Raw genomic sequence first — 18,184 nt, 5'->3', positions numbered from 1 at the left:
TGTTCTGCTGTCCCAAAGCCTGGTCAATACCCAACCCGTGACCCTGGTGTACTGCTGTCCCAAAGCCTGGTCATTACCCAACCCGTGACCCTGGTGTACTGCTGTCCCAAAGCCTGGTCATTACCCAACCCGTGACCCTGGTGTACTGCTGTCCCAAAGCCTGGTCATTACCCAACCCGTGACCCGGGTATTGCTGTCCCAAAGCCTGGTCATTACCCAACCCGTGACCCTGGTGTTGCTGTCCCAAAGCCTGGTCAATACCCAACCCGTGACCCGGGTGTTGCTGTCCCAAAGCCTGGTCATTACCCAACCCGTGACCCTGGTGTACTGCTGTCCCAAAGCCTGGTCATTACCCAACCCGTGACCCTGGTGTACTGCTGTCCCAAAGCCTGGTCATTACCCAACCCGTGACCCGGGTATTGCTGTCCCAAAGCCTGGTCATTACCCAACCCGTGACCCGGGTGTTGCTGTCCCAAAGCCTGGTCATTACCCAACCCGTGACCCGGGTGTTGCTGTCCCAAAGCCTGGTCATTACCCAACCCGTGACCCGGGTGTACTGCTGTTCTGGCACTGTACCTGCGTCTTTAGTCTGTCACTCACCCTGCGGTCTACCTGCAGTCTACCTGCAGTCTACCTGCGGTCTACCTGCAGTCTACCTGCGGTCTACCTGCAGTCTACCTGCAGTCTTCCTGTAGTCTACCTGCGGTCTACCTGTCGTCTACCTGCGGTCTACCTGCAGTCTACCTGCGGTCTACCTGCGGTCTACCCGCAGTCTACCTGCAGTCTACCTGCAGTCTACCTGCAGTCTACCTGCCCGCTCTGGTTCAGCCTCCATGCACACTGGACAGGGAGTATCAAATCAAATGTATTTATATAGCCCTTCGTACATCAGCTGATGTCTCAAAGTGCTGTACAGAAACCCAGCCTAAAACCCCAAACAGCAAGCAATGCAGGTGTAGAAGCACGGTGGCTAGGAAAAACTCCCTAGAAAGGCCAAAACCTAGGAAGAAACCTAGAGAGGAACCAGGCTATGTGGGGTGGCCAGTCCTCTTCTGGCTGTGCCGGGTGGAGATTAGAAACCTAGAGAGGAACCAGGCTATGTGGGGTGGCCAGTCCTCATCTGGCTGTGCCGGGTGGAGATTAGAAACCTAGAGAGGAACCAGGCTATGTGGGGTGGCCAGTCCTCATCTGGCTGTGCCGGGTGGAGATTAGAAACCTAGAGAGGAACCAGGCTATGTGGGGTGGCCAGTCCTCTTCTGGCTGTGCCGGGTGGAGATTAGAAACCTAGAGAGGAACCAGGCTATGTGGGGTGGCCAGTCCTCATCTGGCTGTGCCGGGTGGAGATTAGAAACCTAGAGAGGAACCAGGCTATGTGGGGTGGCCAGTCCTCATCTGGCTGTGCCGGGTGGAGATTAGAAACCTAGAGAGGAACCAGGCTATGTGGGGTGGCCAGTCCTCTTCTGGCTGTGCCGGAAGTATGACAGAACAGCGTGCGTGAACGACACAGAGAGGAGGTCTATGAGTGTGTATAACAGATGGACAGTAAGAGTGTGTGTGTGTGTGTGTGCGTGCGTGCGTGCGTGCGTGCGTGCGAGCTCAATAACCTGACCTCATGCGTGTGAGCATTTGTGATCAGTAGCCTGACTCTCTCTCTCTCCGCTGTGTCCCTAGGTAAGATCACGTCACTAGACACCAGTCTTCTGAGAGCCTCTATGAAGCCTGGCTGGGAAGACCTGGTGAGGACAAGTATCCAGAGGTTTCACCTACAGAACGACGGAGAGATGTCCTTCGCCAAGAGACACCAACAAGAGGGTGAGACTACCAGACGAGGCCTATATCGTCTTAGACTACCTGACGAGGCCTGTATCATCTTAGACTACCAGACGAGGCCTATATCGTCTTAGACTACCTGACGAGGCCTGTATCATCTTAGACTACCTGACGAGGCCTGTATCATCTTAGACTACCAGACGAGGCCTATATCATCTTAGACTACCTGACGAGGCCTATATCATCTTAGACTACCTGACGAGGCCTGTATCATCTTAGACTACCTGACGAGGCCTGTATCATCTTAGACTACCTGACGAGGCCTATATCATCTTAGACTACCTGACGAGGCCTGTATCATCTTAGACTACCTGACGAGGCCTGTATCATCTTAGACTACCAGACGAGGCCTATATCATCTTAGACTACCTGACGAGGCCTATATCATCTTAGACTACCTGACGAGGCCTGTATCATCTTAGACTACCAGACGAGGCCTATATCATCTTAGACTACCTGACGAGGCCTATATCATCTTAGACTATCTGACGAGGCCTATATCATCTTAGACTACCTGACGAGGCCTGTATCATCTTAGACTACCAGACGAGGCCTATATCATCTTAGACTACCTGACGAGGCCTATATCATCTTAGACTATCTGACGAGGCCTATATCATCTTAGACTACCTGACGAGGCCTATATCATCTTAGACTATCTGACGAGGCCTATATCATCTTAGACTACAAGACGAGGCCAATATCATCTTAGACTATCTGACGAGGCCTATATCATCTTAGACTACCAGACGAGGCCTATATCATCTTAGACTACCTGACGAGGCCTGTATCATCTTAGACTACCAGACGAGGCCTATATCATCTTAGACTACCTGACGAGGCCTGTAATCATCTTAGACTACCAGACAGGGCCTATAACATCTTAGACTACCTGACGAGGCCTATATCATCTTAGACTACCAGACGAGGCCTATATCATCTTAGACTACCAGACGAGGCCTATATCATCTTAGACTACCAGACGAGGCCTATATCATCTTAGACTACCAGACGAGGCCTATATCATCTTAGACTACCAGACGAGGCCTGTATCATCTTAGACTACCAGACGAGGCCTATATCATCTTAGACTACCAGACGAGGCCTATATCATCTTAGACTACCTGACGAGGCCTGTAATCATCTTAGACTACCAGACAGGGCCTATAACATCTTAGACTACCTGACGAGGCCTATATCATCTTAGACTACCAGACGAGGCCTATATCATCTTAGACTACCTGACGAGGCCTGTAATCATCTTAGACTACCAGACAGGGCCTATAACATCTTAGACTACCTGACGAGGCCTGTATCATCTTAGACTACCAGACGGGGCCTATATCATCTTAGACTACCTGACGAGGCCTATATCGTCTTAGACTACAAGACGAGGCCAATATCATCTTAGACTACCTGACGAGGCCTATATCGTCTTAGACTACCAGACGAGGCCTATATCATCTTAGACTACCAGACGAGGCCTATATCATCTTAGACTACCAGACGAGGCCTATATCATCTTAGACTACCTGACGAGGCCTATATCATCTTAGACTACCTGACGAGGCCTGTATCATCTTAGACTACCTGACGAGGCCTGTAATCATCTTAGACTACCAGACAGGGCCTATATCATCTTAGACTACCAGACGAGGCCTATATCATCTTAGACTACCTGACGAGGCCTATATCATCTTAGACTACCTGACGAGGCCTGTATCATCTTAGACTACCTGACGAGGCCTATATCATCTTAGACTACCTGACGAGGCCTATATCGTCTTAGACTACCAGACGAGGCCTATATCATCTTAGACTACCAGACGAGGCCTATATCATCTTAGACTACCAGACGAGGCCTATATCATCTTAGACTACCTGACGAGGCCTATATCATCTTAGACTACCTGACGAGGCCTGTATCATCTTAGACTACCTGACGAGGCCTGTAATCATCTTAGACTACCAGACAGGGCCTATATCATCTTAGACTACCAGACGAGGCCTATATCATCTTAGACTACCTGACGAGGCCTATATCATCTTAGACTACCTGACGAGGCCTGTATCATCTTAGACTACCTGACGAGGCCTATATCATCTTAGACTACCTGACGAGGCCTATATCATCTTAGACTACCTGACGAGGCCTGTAATCATCTTAGACTACCAGACAGGGCCTATATCATCTTAGACTACCAGACGAGGCCTATATCATCTTAGACTACCTGACGAGGCCTATATCATCTTAGACTACCTGACGAGGCCTGTATCATCTTAGACTACCTGACGAGGCCTATATCATCTTAGACTACCTGACGAGGCCTATATCATCTTAGACTACCTGACGAGGCCTGTATCATCTTAGACTATCTGACGAGGCCTATATCATCTTAGACTACCTGACGAGGCCTATATCATCTTAGACTACCAGACGAGGCCTGTATCATCTTAGACTACCTGACGAGGCCTATATCATCTTAGACTACCTGACGAGGCCTGTAGTATCATCTTAGACTACCTGACGAGGTCTATATCGTCTTAGACTACCTGACGAGGTCTATATCGTCTTAGACTACCTGACGAGGTCTATATCATCTTAGACTACCTGACGAGGCCTATATCATCTTAGACTACCTGACGAGGCCTATATCATCTTAGACTACCTGACGAGGCCTGTATCATCTTAGACTACCTGACGAGGCCTGTATCATCTTAGACTACCTGACGAGGTCTATATCATCTTAGACTACCTGACGAGGCCTGTAGTATCATCTTAGACTACCTGACGAGGCCTATATCATCTTAGACTACCTGACGAGGCCTATATCATCTTAGACTACCTGACGAGGCCTGTATCATCTTAGACTACCTGACGAGGCCTATATCATCTTAGACTACCTGACGAGGCCTGTAGTATCATCTTAGACTACCTGACGAGGCCTATATCATCTTAGACTACCTGACGAGGCCTATATCATCTTAGACTACCAGACGAGGCCTGTATCATCTTAGACTATCTGACGAGGCCTGTATCATCTTAGACTACCTGACGAGGCCTGTATATCATCTTAGACTACCAGACGAGGCCTATATCATCTTAGACTACCTGACGAGGCCTATATCATCAAAACACATCATGTTTGTCCTTGAATCCAAAGCTCCGTCCATGAATTTGAGTGGTTACATTTCTCCAGCATCGTCACTCAGCTGTTTATCAAAACGTGATGGGGTGACTGCTTTGTTGTCGTTTGAATCCCAGATGTCCTTTTTAACACAGTAGGTCCTTCCCCGTGTGCGTCTCTTTCCAGTGTTGCATCACGGCCAGGCATTCAGCCCCATCTACAGGTTCTCTCTGTCAGACGGGACCATCGTGTCGGCTCACACCAAGAGCAAGCTGGTCCGCTCCCCTGCCACCAACGAACCCCAGCTCTACATGTCTCTACACCTGCTACAGAGGTACGAACCCTGACCCTTGACCCCAAACTCAGAGCGTGGTTTACATGAGGGTTTCAGGGTGTAACTAGTGGTTTACATTAGGGGTTTCAGGGTGTAACTAGAGTGGTTTACATTAGGGTTTCAGGGTGTAACTAGAGTGGTTTACATTAGGGTTTCAGGGTGTAACTAGTGGTTTACATTAGGGTTTCAGGGTGTAACTAGTGGTTTACATTAGGGTTTCAGGGTGTAACTAGTGGTTTACATTAGGGTTTCAGGGTGTAGCTAGTGGTTTACATTAGGGGTTTCAGGGTGTAACTAGAGTGGTTTACATTAGGGGTTTCAGGGTGTAACTAGTGGTTTACATTAGGGTTTCAGGGTGTAACTAGTGGTTTACATTAGGGTTTCAGGGTGTAACTAGTGGTTTACATTAGGGTTTCAGGGTGTAACTAGAGTGGTTTACATTAGGGGTTTCAGGGTGTAACTAGTGGTTTACATTAGGGTTTCAGGGTGTAACTAGTGGTTTACATTAGGGCTTCAGGGTGTAACTAGTGGTTTACATTAGGGTTTCAGGGTGTAACTAGTGGTTTACATTATGGGTTTCAGGGGTGTTAACTAGAGTGGTTTAAATTAAGGTTTCAGGGTGTAACTAGTGGTTTACATTAGGGGTTTCAGGGTGTAACTAGTAGTTTACATTAGGGTTTCATGGTGTAACTAGTGGTTTACATTAGGGGTTTCAGGGTGTAACTAGTGGTTTACATTAGGGTTTCATGGTGTAACTAGTGGTTTACATTAGGGTTTCATGGTGTAACTAGTGGTTTACATTAGGGGTTTCAGGGTGTAACTAGTGGTTTACATTAGGGTTTCAGGGTGTAACTAGTGGTTTACATGAGGGGTTTCAGGGTGTAACTAGTGGTTTTACATGAGGGTTTCAGGGTGTAATTAGTGGTTTACATTAGGGTTTCAGGGTTTAACTAGAGTGGTTTACATTAGGGTTTCAGGGTGTAACTAGAGTGGTTTACATTAGGGTTTCAGGGTGTAACTAGAGTGGTTTACATTAGGGTCTCAGGGTGTAAATAGAGTGGTTTACATTAGGGTTTCAGGGTGTAACTAGTGGTTTACATTAGGGTTTCAGGGTGTAACTAGTGGTTTACATTAGGGTTTCACGGTGTAACTAGTGGTTTACATGAGGGTTTCAGGGTGTAACTAGTGGTTTACATTAGGGTTTCAGGGTGTAACTAGTGGTTTACATTATGGGTTTCAGGGGTGTTTGAGTGGTTTACATTAGGGGTTTCAGGGTGTAACTAGTGGTTTACATTAGGGTTTCAGGGTGTAACTAGTGGTTTACATTAGGGTTTCAGGGTGTAACTAGTGGTTTACATTAGGTTTCATGGTGTAACTAGTGGTTTACATGAGGGTTTCAGGGTGTAACTAGTGGTTTACATGAGGGTTTCAGGGTGTAACTAGTGGTTTACATGAGGGTTTCAGGGTGTAACTAGTGGTTTACATTAGGGTTTCAGGGTGTAACTAGTGGTTTACATTAGGGTTTCAGGGTGTAACTAGTGGTTTACATGAGGGTTTCAGGCTGTAACTAGTGGTTTACATGAGGGTTTCATGGTGTAACTAGTGGTTTACATTAGGGGTTTCAGGGTGTAACTAGTGGTTTACATTAGGGTTTCATGGTGTAACTAGTGGTTTACATTAGGGTTTCATGGTGTAACTAGTGGTTTACATTAGGGGTTTTAGGGTGTAACTAGTGGTTTACATGAGGGTTTCAGGGTGTAACTAGTGGTTTACATTAGGGGTTTCAGGGTGTAACTAGTGGTTTACATTAGGGGCTTCAGGGTGTAACTAGTGGTTTACATTAGGGGCTTCAGGGTGTAACTAGTGGTTTACATTAGGGTTTCAGGGTTTAACTAGAGTGGTTTACATTAGGGTTTCAGGGTGTAACTAGAGTGGTTTACATTAGGGTTTCAGGGTGTAACTAGAGTGGTTTACATTAGGGTCTCAGGGTGTAAATAGAGTGGTTTACATTAGGGTTTCAGGGTGTAACTAGTGGTTTACATTAGGGTTTCAGGGTGTAACTAGTGGTTTACATTAGGGTTTCAGGGTGTAACTAGTGGTTTACATGAGGGTTTCAGGGTGTAACTAGTGGTTTACATTAGGGTTTCAGGGTGTAACTAGTGGTTTACATTATGGGTTTCAGGGGTGTTTGAGTGGTTTACATTAGGGGTTTCAGGGTGTAACTAGTGGTTTACATTAGGGTTTCATGGTGTAACTAGTGGTTTACATTAGGGTTTCATGGTGTAACTAGTGGTTTACATTAGGGGTTTCAGGGTGTAACTAGTGGTTTACATGAGGATTTCAGGGTGTAACTAGTGGTTTACATTAGGGGCTTCAGGGTGTAACTAGTGGTTTACATTAGGGTTTCAGGGTGTAACTAGTGGTTTACATTAGGGTTTCAGGGTGTAACTAGTGGTTTACATTAGGGTTTCAGGGTGTAGCTAGTGGTTTACATTAGGGGTTTCAGGGTGTAACTAGAGTGGTTTACATTAGGGGTTTCAGGGTGTAACTAGTGGTTTACATTAGGGTTTCAGGGTGTAACTAGTGGTTTACATTAGGGTTTCAGGGTGTAACTAGTGGTTTACATTAGGGTTTCAGGGTGTAACTAGAGTGGTTTACATTAGGGGTTTCAGGGTGTAACTAGTGGTTTACATTAGGGTTTCAGGGTGTAACTAGTGGTTTACATTAGGGCTTCAGGGTGTAACTAGTGGTTTACATTAGGGTTTCAGGGTGTAACTAGTGGTTTACATTATGGGTTTCAGGGGTGTTAACTAGAGTGGTTTAAATTAAGGTTTCAGGGTGTAACTAGTGGTTTACATTAGGGGTTTCAGGGTGTAACTAGTAGTTTACATTAGGGTTTCATGGTGTAACTAGTGGTTTACATTAGGGTTTCAGGGTGTAACTAGTGGTTTACATTAGGGTTTCATGGTGTAACTAGTGGTTTACATTAGGGTTTCATGGTGTAACTAGTGGTTTACATTAGGGGTTTCAGGGTGTAACTAGTGGTTTACATTAGGGTTTCAGGGTGTAACTAGTGGTTTACATGAGGGGTTTCAGGGTGTAACTAGTGGTTTTACATGAGGGTTTCAGGGTGTAATTAGTGGTTTACATTAGGGTTTCAGGGTTTAACTAGAGTGGTTTACATTAGGGTTTCAGGGTGTAACTAGAGTGGTTTACATTAGGGTTTCAGGGTGTAACTAGAGTGGTTTACATTAGGGTCTCAGGGTGTAAATAGAGTGGTTTACATTAGGGTTTCAGGGTGTAACTAGTGGTTTACATTAGGGTTTCAGGGTGTAACTAGTGGTTTACATTAGGGTTTCACGGTGTAACTAGTGGTTTACATGAGGGTTTCAGGGTGTAACTAGTGGTTTACATTAGGGTTTCAGGGTGTAACTAGTGGTTTACATTATGGGTTTCAGGGGTGTTTGAGTGGTTTACATTAGGGGTTTCAGGGTGTAACTAGTGGTTTACATTAGGGTTTCAGGGTGTAACTAGTGGTTTACATTAGGGTTTCAGGGTGTAACTAGTGGTTTACATTAGGGTTTCATGGTGTAACTAGTGGTTTACATGAGGGTTTCAGGGTGTAACTAGTGGTTTACATGAGGGTTTCAGGGTGTAACTAGTGGTTTACATGAGGGTTTCAGGGTGTAACTAGTGGTTTACATTAGGGTTTCAGGGTGTAACTAGTGGTTTACATTAGGGTTTCAGGGTGTAACTAGTGGTTTACATGAGGGTTTCAGGCTGTAACTAGTGGTTTACATGAGGGTTTCATGGTGTAACTAGTGGTTTACATTAGGGGTTTCAGGGTGTAACTAGTGGTTTACATTAGGTTTCATGGTGTAACTAGTGGTTTACATTAGGGTTTCATGGTGTAACTAGTGGTTTACATTAGGGGTTTTAGGGTGTAACTAGTGGTTTACATGAGGGTTTCAGGGTGTAACTAGTGGTTTACATTAGGGGTTTCAGGGTGTAACTAGTGGTTTACATTAGGGGCTTCAGGGTGTAACTAGTGGTTTACATTAGGGGCTTCAGGGTGTAACTAGTGGTTTACATTAGGGTTTCAGGGTTTAACTAGAGTGGTTTACATTAGGGTTTCAGGGTGTAACTAGAGTGGTTTACATTAGGGTTTCAGGGTGTAACTAGAGTGGTTTACATTAGGGTCTCAGGGTGTAAATAGAGTGGTTTACATTAGGGTTTCAGGGTGTAACTAGTGGTTTACATGAGGGTTTCAGGGTGTAACTAGTGGTTTACATTAGGGTTTCAGGGTGTAACTAGTGGTTTACATTAGGGTTTCAGGGTGTAACTAGTGGTTTACATTATGGGTTTCAGGGGTGTTTGAGTGGTTTACATTAGGGGTTTCAGGGTGTAACTAGTGGTTTACATTAGGGTTTCATGGTGTAACTAGTGGTTTACATTAGGTTTCATGGTGTAACTAGTGGTTTACATTAGGGGTTTCAGGGTGTAACTAGTGGTTTACATGAGGGTTTCAGGGTGTAACTAGTGGTTTACATTAGGGGCTTCAGGGTGTAACTAGTGGTTTACATTAGGGTTTCAGGGTTTAACTAGAGTGGTTTACATTAGGGTTTCAGGGTGTAACTAGAGTGGTTTACATTAGGGTTTCAGGGTGTAACTAGAGTGGTTTACATTAGGGTCTCAGGGTGTAAATAGAGTGGTTTACATTAGGGTTTCAGGGTGTAACTAGTGGTTTACATTAGGGTTTCAGGGTGTAACTAGTGGTTTACATTAGGGTTTCAGGGTGTAACTAGTGGTTTACATGAGGGTTTCAGGGTGTAACTAGTGGTTTACATTAGGGTTTCAGGGTGTAACTAGTGGTTTACATTAGGGTTTCAGGGTGTAACTAGTGGTTTACATTATGGGTTTCAGGGGTGTTTGAGTGGTTTACATTAGGGGTTTCAGGGTGTAACTAGTGGTTTACATTAGGGTTTCAAAGTGTAACTAGTGGTTTACATTAGGGTTTCAGGGTGTAACTAGTGGTTTACATGAGGGTTTCAGGGTGTAACTAGTGGTTTACATGAGGGTTTCAAAGTGTAACTAGTGGTTTACATTAGGGTTTCAGGGTGTAACTAGTGGTTTACATGAGGGTTTCAGGGTGTAACTAGTGGTTTACATGAGGGTTTCAGGGTGTAACTAGTGGTTTACATGAGGGTTTCAGGGTGTAACTAGAGTGGTTTACATTAGGGTTTCAGGGTGTAACTAGTGGTTTACATAAGGGTTTCAGGGTGTAACTAGTGGTTTACATAAGGGTTTCAGGGTGTAACTAGTGGTTTACATAAGGGTTTCAGGGTGTAACTAGAGTGGTTTACATTAGGGTTCCAGGGTGTAACTAGTGGTTTACATAAGGGTTTCAGGGTGTAACTAGTGGTTTACATAAGGATTTCAGGGTGTAACTAGAGTGGTTTACATTAGGGTTTCAGGGTGTAACTTGAGTGGTTTACATTAGGGTTTCAGGGTGTAACTTCAGTGGTTTTACATTAGGGTTTCAGGGTGTAACTAGTGGTTTACATAAGGGTTTCAGGGTGTAACTAGAGTGGTTTACATTAGGGTTTCAGGGTGTAACTTCAGTGGTTTACATTAGGGTTTCAGGGGTGTTTGAGTGGTTTACATTAGGGTTTCAGGGTGTAACTTGAGTGGTTTACATTAGGGTTTCAGGGTGTAACTAGAGTGGTTTACATTAGGGTTTCAGGGTGTAACTAGTGGTTTACATTAGGTTTTCAGGGTGTAACTAGTGGTTTACATTAGGGTTTCAGGGTGTAACTAGTGGTTTACATTAGGGTTTCAGGGTGTAACTAATGGTTTACATGAGGGTTTCAGGGTGTAACTAGTGGTTTACATTAGGGTTTCAGGGTGTAACTAGTGGTTTACATTAGGGTTTCAGGGTGTAACTAGTGGTTTACATTATGGGTTTCAGGGGTGTTTGAGTGGTTTACATTAGGGGTTTCAGGGTGTAACTAGTGGTTTACATTAGGGTTTCATGGTGTAACTAGTGGTTTACATTAGGGTTTCATGGTGTAACTAGTGGTTTACATTAGGGGTTTCAGGGTGTAACTAGTGGTTTACATGAGGGTTTCAGGGTGTAACTAGTGGTTTACATTAGGGGCTTCAGGGTGTAACTAGTGGTTTACATTAGGGTTTCAGGGTTTAACTAGAGTGGTTTACATTAGGGTTTCAGGGTGTAACTAGAGTGGTTTACATTAGGGTTTCAGGGTGTAACTAGAGTGGTTTACATTAGGGTCTCAGGGTGTAAATAGAGTGGTATACATTAGGTTTCAGGGTGTAACTAGTGGTTTACATTAGGGTTTCAGGGTGTAACTAGTGGTTTACATTAGGGTTTCAGGGTGTAACTAGTGGTTTACATGAGGGTTTCAGGGTGTAACTAGTGGTTTACATTAGGGTTTCAGGGTGTAACTAGTGGGTTACATTAGGGTTTCAGGGTGTAACTAGTGGTTTACATTATGGGTTTCAGGGGTGTTTGAGTGGTTTACATTAGGGGTTTCAGGGTGTAACTAGTGGTTTACATTAGGGTTTCAAAGTGTAACTAGTGGTTTACATTAGGGTTTCAGGGTGTAACTAGTGGTTTACATGAGGGTTTCAGGGTGTAACTAGTGGTTTACATGAGGGTTTCAGGGTGTAACTAGTGGTTTACATGAGGGTTTCAGGGTGTAACTAGAGTGGTTTACATTAGGGTTTCAGGGTGTAACTAGTGGTTTACATAAGGGTTTCAGGGTGTAACTAGTGGTTTACATAAGGGTTTCAGGGTGTAACTAGTGGTTTACATAAGGGTTTCAGGGTGTAACTTGAGTGGTTTACATTAGGGTTTCAGGGTGTAACTTCAGTGGTTTTACATTAGGGTTTCAGGGTGTAACTAGTGGTTTACATAAGGGTTTCAGGGTGTAACTAGAGTGGTTTACATTAGGGTTTCAGGGTGTAACTTCAGTGGTTTACATTAGGGTTTCAGGGGTGTTTGAGTGGTTTACATTAGGGTTTCAGGGTGTAACTTGAGTGGTTTACATTAGGGTTTCAGGGTGTAACTAGAGTGGTTTACATTAGGGTTTCAGGGTGTAACTAGTGGTTTACATTAGGTTTTCAGGGTGTAACTAGTGGTTTACATTAGGGTTTCAGGGTGTAACTAGTGGTTTACATTAGGGTTTCAGGGTGTAACTAGTGGTTTACATGAGGGTTTCAGGGTGTAACTAGTGGTTTACATTAGGGTTTCAGGGTGTAACTAGTGGTTTACATTAGGGTTTCAGGGTGTAACTAGTGGTTTACATTATGGGTTTCAGGGGTGTTTGAGTGGTTTACATTAGGGGTTTCAGGGTGTAACTAGTGGTTTACATTAGGGTTTCATGGTGTAACTAGTGGTTTACATTAGGGTTTCATGGTGTAACTAGTGGTTTACATTAGGGGTTTCAGGGTGTAACTAGTGGTTTACATGAGGGTTTCAGGGTGTAACTAGTGGTTTACATTAGGGGCTTCAGGGTGTAACTAGTGGTTTACATTAGGGTTTCAGGGTTTAACTAGAGTGGTTTACATTAGGGTTTCAGGGTGTAACTAGAGTGGTTTACATTAGGGTTTCAGGGTGTAACTAGAGTGGTTTACATTAGGGTCTCAGGGTGTAAATAGAGTGGTTTACATTAGGGTTTCAGGGTGTAACTAGTGGTTTACATTAGGTTTCAGGGTGTAACTAGTGGTTTACATTAGGTTTCAGGGTGTAACTAGTGGTTTACATGAGGGTTTCAGGGTGTAACTAGTGGTTTACATTAGGGTTTCAGGGTGTAACTAGTGGTTTACATTAGGGTTTCAGGGTGTAACTAGTGGTTTACATTATGGGTTTCAGGGGTGTTTGAGTGGTTTACATTAGGGGTTTCAGGGTGTAACTAGTGGTTTACATTAGGGTTTCAAAGTGTAACTAGTGGTTTACATTAGGGTTTCAGGGTGTAACTAGTGGTTTACATGAGGGTTTCAGGGTGTAACTAGTGGTTTACATGAGGGTTTCAGGGTGTAACTAGTTGTTTACATGAGGGTTTCAGGGTGTAACTAGAGTGGTTTACATTAGGGTTTCAGGGTGTAACTAGTGGTTTACATAAGGGTTTCAGGGTGTAACTAGTGGTTTACATAAGGGTTTCAGGGTGTAACTAGTGGTTTACATAAGGGTTTCAGGGTGTAACTAGAGTGGTTTACATTAGGGTTCCAGGGTGTAACTAGTGGTTTACATAAGGGTTTCAGGGTGTAACTAGTGGTTTACATAAGGGTTTCAGGGTGTAACTAGAGTGGTTTACATTAGGTTTCAGGGTGTAACTTGAGTGGTTTACATTAGGTTTCAGGGTGTAACTTCAGTGGTTTTACATTAGGGTTTCAGGGTGTAACTAGTGGTTTACATAAGGGTTTCAGGGTGTAACTAGAGTGGTTTACATTAGGGTTTCAGGGTGTAACTTCAGTGGTTTACATTAGGGTTTCAGGGGTGTTTGAGTGGTTTACATTAGGGTTTCAGGGTGTAACTTGAGTGGTTTACATTAGGGTTTCAGGGTGTAACTAGAGTGGTTTACATTAGGGTTTCAGGGTGTAACTAGTGGTTTACATTAGGGTTTCAGGGTGTAACTAGTGGTTTACATAAGGGTTTCAGGGTGTAACTAGTGGTTTACATTAGGGTTTCAGGGTGTAACTAGTGGTTTACATTAGGGGTTTCAGGGTGTAACTAGAGTGGTTTACATTAGGGTTTCAGGGTGTAACTAGTGGTTTACATTAGGGTTTCAGGGTGTAACTAGTGGTTTACATGAGGGTTTCAGGGTGTAACTAGTGGTTTACATTAGGGTTTCAGGGTGTAACTAGTGGTTTACATTAGGGTTTCAGGGTGTAACTTGAGTGGTTTACATGAGGGTTTCAGGGTGTAACTAGTGGTTTACATAAGGGTTTCAGGGTGTAACTAGTGGTTTACATTAGGGTTTCAGGGTGTAACTAGTGGTTTACATTAGGGTTTCAGGGTGTAACTAGTGGTTTACATGAGGGTTTCAGGGTGTAACTAGTGGTTTACATTAGGGTTTCAGGGTGTAACTAGTGGTTTACATGAGGGTTTCAGGGTGTAACTAGAGTGGTTTACATTAGGGTTTCAGGGTGTAACTAGAGTGGTTTACATGAGGGTTTCAGGGTGTAACTAGAGTGGTTTACATTAGGGGTTTCAGGGTGTAACTAGAGTGGTTTACATTAGGGGTTTCAGGGTGTAACTAGTGGTTTTACATTAGGGTTTCAGGGTGTAACTAGTGGTTTACATTAGGGTTTCAGGGGTGTTTGAGTGACCTGTTCTTGCATGTTGGTGCCCTTCTCAATGGCCTCATATCCATATTCAACTTATACTGTGTGTGAGCTGCACCTGAATGACTTCATGCTGTGGGGACCTGTCTGTCAGTCTGTGGGGACCTGTCTGTCACTCTGTGGGGACCTGTCTGTCACTCTGTGGGGGACCTGTCTGTCACTCTGTGGGGACCTGTCTGTCAGTCTGTGGGGACCTGTCTGTCAGTCTGTGGGGACCTGTCTGTCACTCTGTGGGGACCTGTCTGTCACTCTGTGGGGACCTGTCTGTCACTCTATGGGGACCTGTCTGTCACTCTATGGGGACCTGTCTGTCACTCTATGGGGACCTGTCTGTCACTCAATGGGGGACCTGTCTGTCACTCTGTGGGGACCTGTCTGTCACTCTGTGGGGACCTGTCTGTCACTCTGTGGGGGACCTGTCTGTCACTCTGTGGGGACCTGTCTGTCACTCTATGGGGACCTGTCTGTCACTCTGTGGGGACCTGTCTGTCACTCTGTGGGGACCTGTCTGTCACTCTATGGGGACCTGTCTGTCACTCTATGGGGACCTGTCTGTCACTCTGTGGGGACCTGTCTGTCACTCTGTGGGGACCTGTCTGTCACTCAGTGGGGACCTGTCTGTCACTCTGTGGGGACCTGTCTGTCACTCTGTGGGGGACCTGTCTGTCACTCTGTGGGGGACCTGTCTGTCACTCTGTGGGGGACCTGTCTGTCACTCTATGGGGACCTGTCTGTCACTCTGTGGGGACCTGTCTGTCACTCAGTGGGGACCTGTCTGTCACTCAGTGGGGACCTGTCTGTCACTCTATGGGGGACCTGTCTGTCACTCTATGGGGACCTGTCTGTCACTCTGTGGGGACCTGTCTGTCACTCTATGGGGACCTGTCTGTCACTCTGTGGGGGACCTGTCTGTCACTCTATGGGGACCTGTCTGTCACTCTGTGGGGACCTGTCTGTCACTCTGTGGGGGACCTGTCTGTCACTCAGTGGGGACCTGTCTGTCACTCTATGGGGACCTGTCTGTCACTCTATGGGGACCTGTCTGTCACTCTGTGGGGACCTGTCTGTCACTCTATGGGGACCTGTCTGTCACTCTGTGGGGGACCTGTCTGTCACTCTATGGGGACCTGTCTGTCACTCTGTGGGGACCTGTCTGTCACTCTGTGGGGGACCTGTCTGTCACTCAGTGGGGACCTGTCTGTCAGTCTATGGGGACCTGTCTGTCACTCTGTGGGGGACCTGTCTGTCACTCTGTGGGGGACCTGTCTGTCACTCTATGGGGACCTGTCTGTCACTCTATGGGGACCTGTCTGTCACTCTGTGGGGACCTGTCTGTCACTCTGTGGGGACCTGTCTGTCACTCTATGGGGACCTGTCTGTCACTCTGTGGGGGACCTGTCTGTCACTCTGTGGGGGACCTGTCTGTCACTCAGTGGGGACCTGTCTGTCAGTCTATGGGGACCTGTCTGTCACTCTGTGGGGACCTGTCTGTCACTCTGTGGGGACCTGTCTGTCACTCTATGGGGACCTGTCTGTCACTCTATGGGGACCTGTCTGTCACTCTGTGGGGACCTGTCTGTCACTCTGTGGGGACCTGTCTGTCACTCTGTGGGGACCTGTCTGTCACTCTGTGGGGACCTGTCTGTCACTCTGTGGGGACCTGTCTGTCACTCTGTGGGGACCTGTCTGTCACTCTGTGGGGACCTGTCTGTCAGTCTCTGGGGACCTGTCTGTCACTCTGTGGGGACCTGTCTGTCACTCTGTGGGGACCTGTCTGTCACTCTGTGGGGACCTGTCTGTCACTCTGTGGGGACCTGTCTGTCAGTCTGTGGGGACCTGTCTGTCACTCTGTGGGCACCTGTCTGTCAGTCTGTGGGGACCTGTCTGTCACTCTATGGGGACCTGTCTGTCACTCTATGGGGACCTGTCTGTCACTCAATGGGGACCTGTCTGTCAGTCTGTGGGGACCTGTCTGTCAGTCTGTGGGGACCTGTCTGTCACTCAATGGGGACCTGTCTGTCACTCTGTGGGGGACCTGTCTGTCACTCTATGGGGACCTGTCTGTCACTCTGTGGGGACCTGTCTGTCAGTCTGTGGGGACCTGTATGTCACTCTGTGGGGGACCTGTCTGTCACTCTATGGGGACCTGTCTGTCACTCTGTGGGGACCTGTCTGTCACTCTATGGGGACCTGTCTGTCACTCTGTGGGGAGCTGTCTGTCACTCTATGGGGACCTGTCTGTCACTCTGTGGGGACCTGTCTGTCACTCTATGGGGACCTGTCTGTCACTCTGTGGGGACCTGTCTGTCACTCTGCGGGGACCTGTCTGTCAGTCTGTGGGGACCTGTCTGTCACTCTGTGGGGACCTGTCTGTCACTCTGCGGGGACCTGTCTGTCAGTCTGTGGGGACCTGTCTGTCAGTCTGCGGGGACCTGTCTGTCAGTCTGTGGGCACCTGTCTGTCAGTCTGTGGGGACCTGTCTGTCACTCTATGGGGACCTGTCTGTCACTCTGTGGGGGACCTGTCTGTCACTCTGTGGGGACCTGTCTGTCACTCTGTGGGGGACCTGTCTGTCACTCAATGGGGACCTGTCTGTCACTCTGTGGGGGACCTGTCTGTCACTCTGTGGGGACCTGTCTGTCACTCTGTGGGGGACCTGTCTGTCACTCTGTGGGGACCTGTCTGTCTCAAGGGGTGTGTGGGAGGGGGATTAATTTGGGACTGAACTATACAAATGGCGACTTTGACAGGGGTGGGGGCCACATGAAAATCTGAACTCATCATGAGGGGCAGCAGTATGTGTACGTACCCACAGTGCAATTAATCCGTTTGTGCAGTTAAATTACTTTAAATTACTTTGTGCAGTTAAATTACTTTAAAATACTTTGCAGTTAAATTACTTTAAAATACTTTGTGCAGTTTAAATTGCTTTAAAATACTTTGCAGTTTAAATTACTTTAAATTACTTTGTGCAGTTAAATTACTTTAAAATACTTTGCAGTTTAAATTACTTTAAATTACTTTGTGCAGTTAAATTACTTTAAAATACTTTGTGCAGTTAAATTACTTTAAATTACTTTGTGCAGTTAAATTACTTTAAATTACTTTAAAATACTTTGTGCAGTTAAATTACTTTAAATTACTTTGTGCAGTTAAATTACTTTAAATTATTTTGTGCTGTTAAATTACTTTAATTTACTTTAAAATACTTTGTGCTGTTAAATTACTTTAAATTACTTCACTAAATGCATTGTACCATTAGTCTGGGCCGGCCCTAGACGTTTTTGGGCCCTACGTGAGATTTGGTTGGTGGGGGCCCCCCTGTCTCGCGGGGAAAAACATTTGACTGTCCCCCAACTTGATGGCAGAGAGAGAACACATTTTCATGTCATTCTGCTCATTTTTCCATGGAGGCGTAGAGAAAATGTTGCCCTTTTTAAAGCTCATTTCCTGCAATTCTACACAAGACTTATGCCATGTTAATTTGATATCTGAGTGAGAGTGACTAACAACATCAATATGGCCT

The 18,184-nt window shown here is 45.7% G+C and overlaps 1 protein-coding gene across 1 annotated transcript in view; it reads left to right on the top strand.

Moving 5' to 3' along the window:
- LOC118382809 (nuclear receptor coactivator 2-like) overlaps positions 1 to 18,184 on the top strand; it is a 248,574-nt gene that overhangs the window by 160,981 nt on the left and 69,409 nt on the right. The window contains exons 8-9 of the mRNA XM_052484032.1: positions 1,672 to 1,812; positions 5,145 to 5,292. Of these exons, the coding sequence (XP_052339992.1) occupies positions 1,672 to 1,812; positions 5,145 to 5,292 (289 nt within the window). The remainder of the gene's footprint in view (positions 1 to 1,671; positions 1,813 to 5,144; positions 5,293 to 18,184) is intronic.

Source organism: Oncorhynchus keta, chromosome 28 (genome assembly GCF_023373465.1).
Source record: "Oncorhynchus keta strain PuntledgeMale-10-30-2019 chromosome 28, Oket_V2, whole genome shotgun sequence".
Taxonomy (NCBI): domain Eukaryota; kingdom Metazoa; phylum Chordata; class Actinopteri; order Salmoniformes; family Salmonidae; genus Oncorhynchus; species Oncorhynchus keta.
Note: the sequence above shows the minus strand (reverse complement) of the source record. Positions and strands in the feature narration are given on the sequence as shown.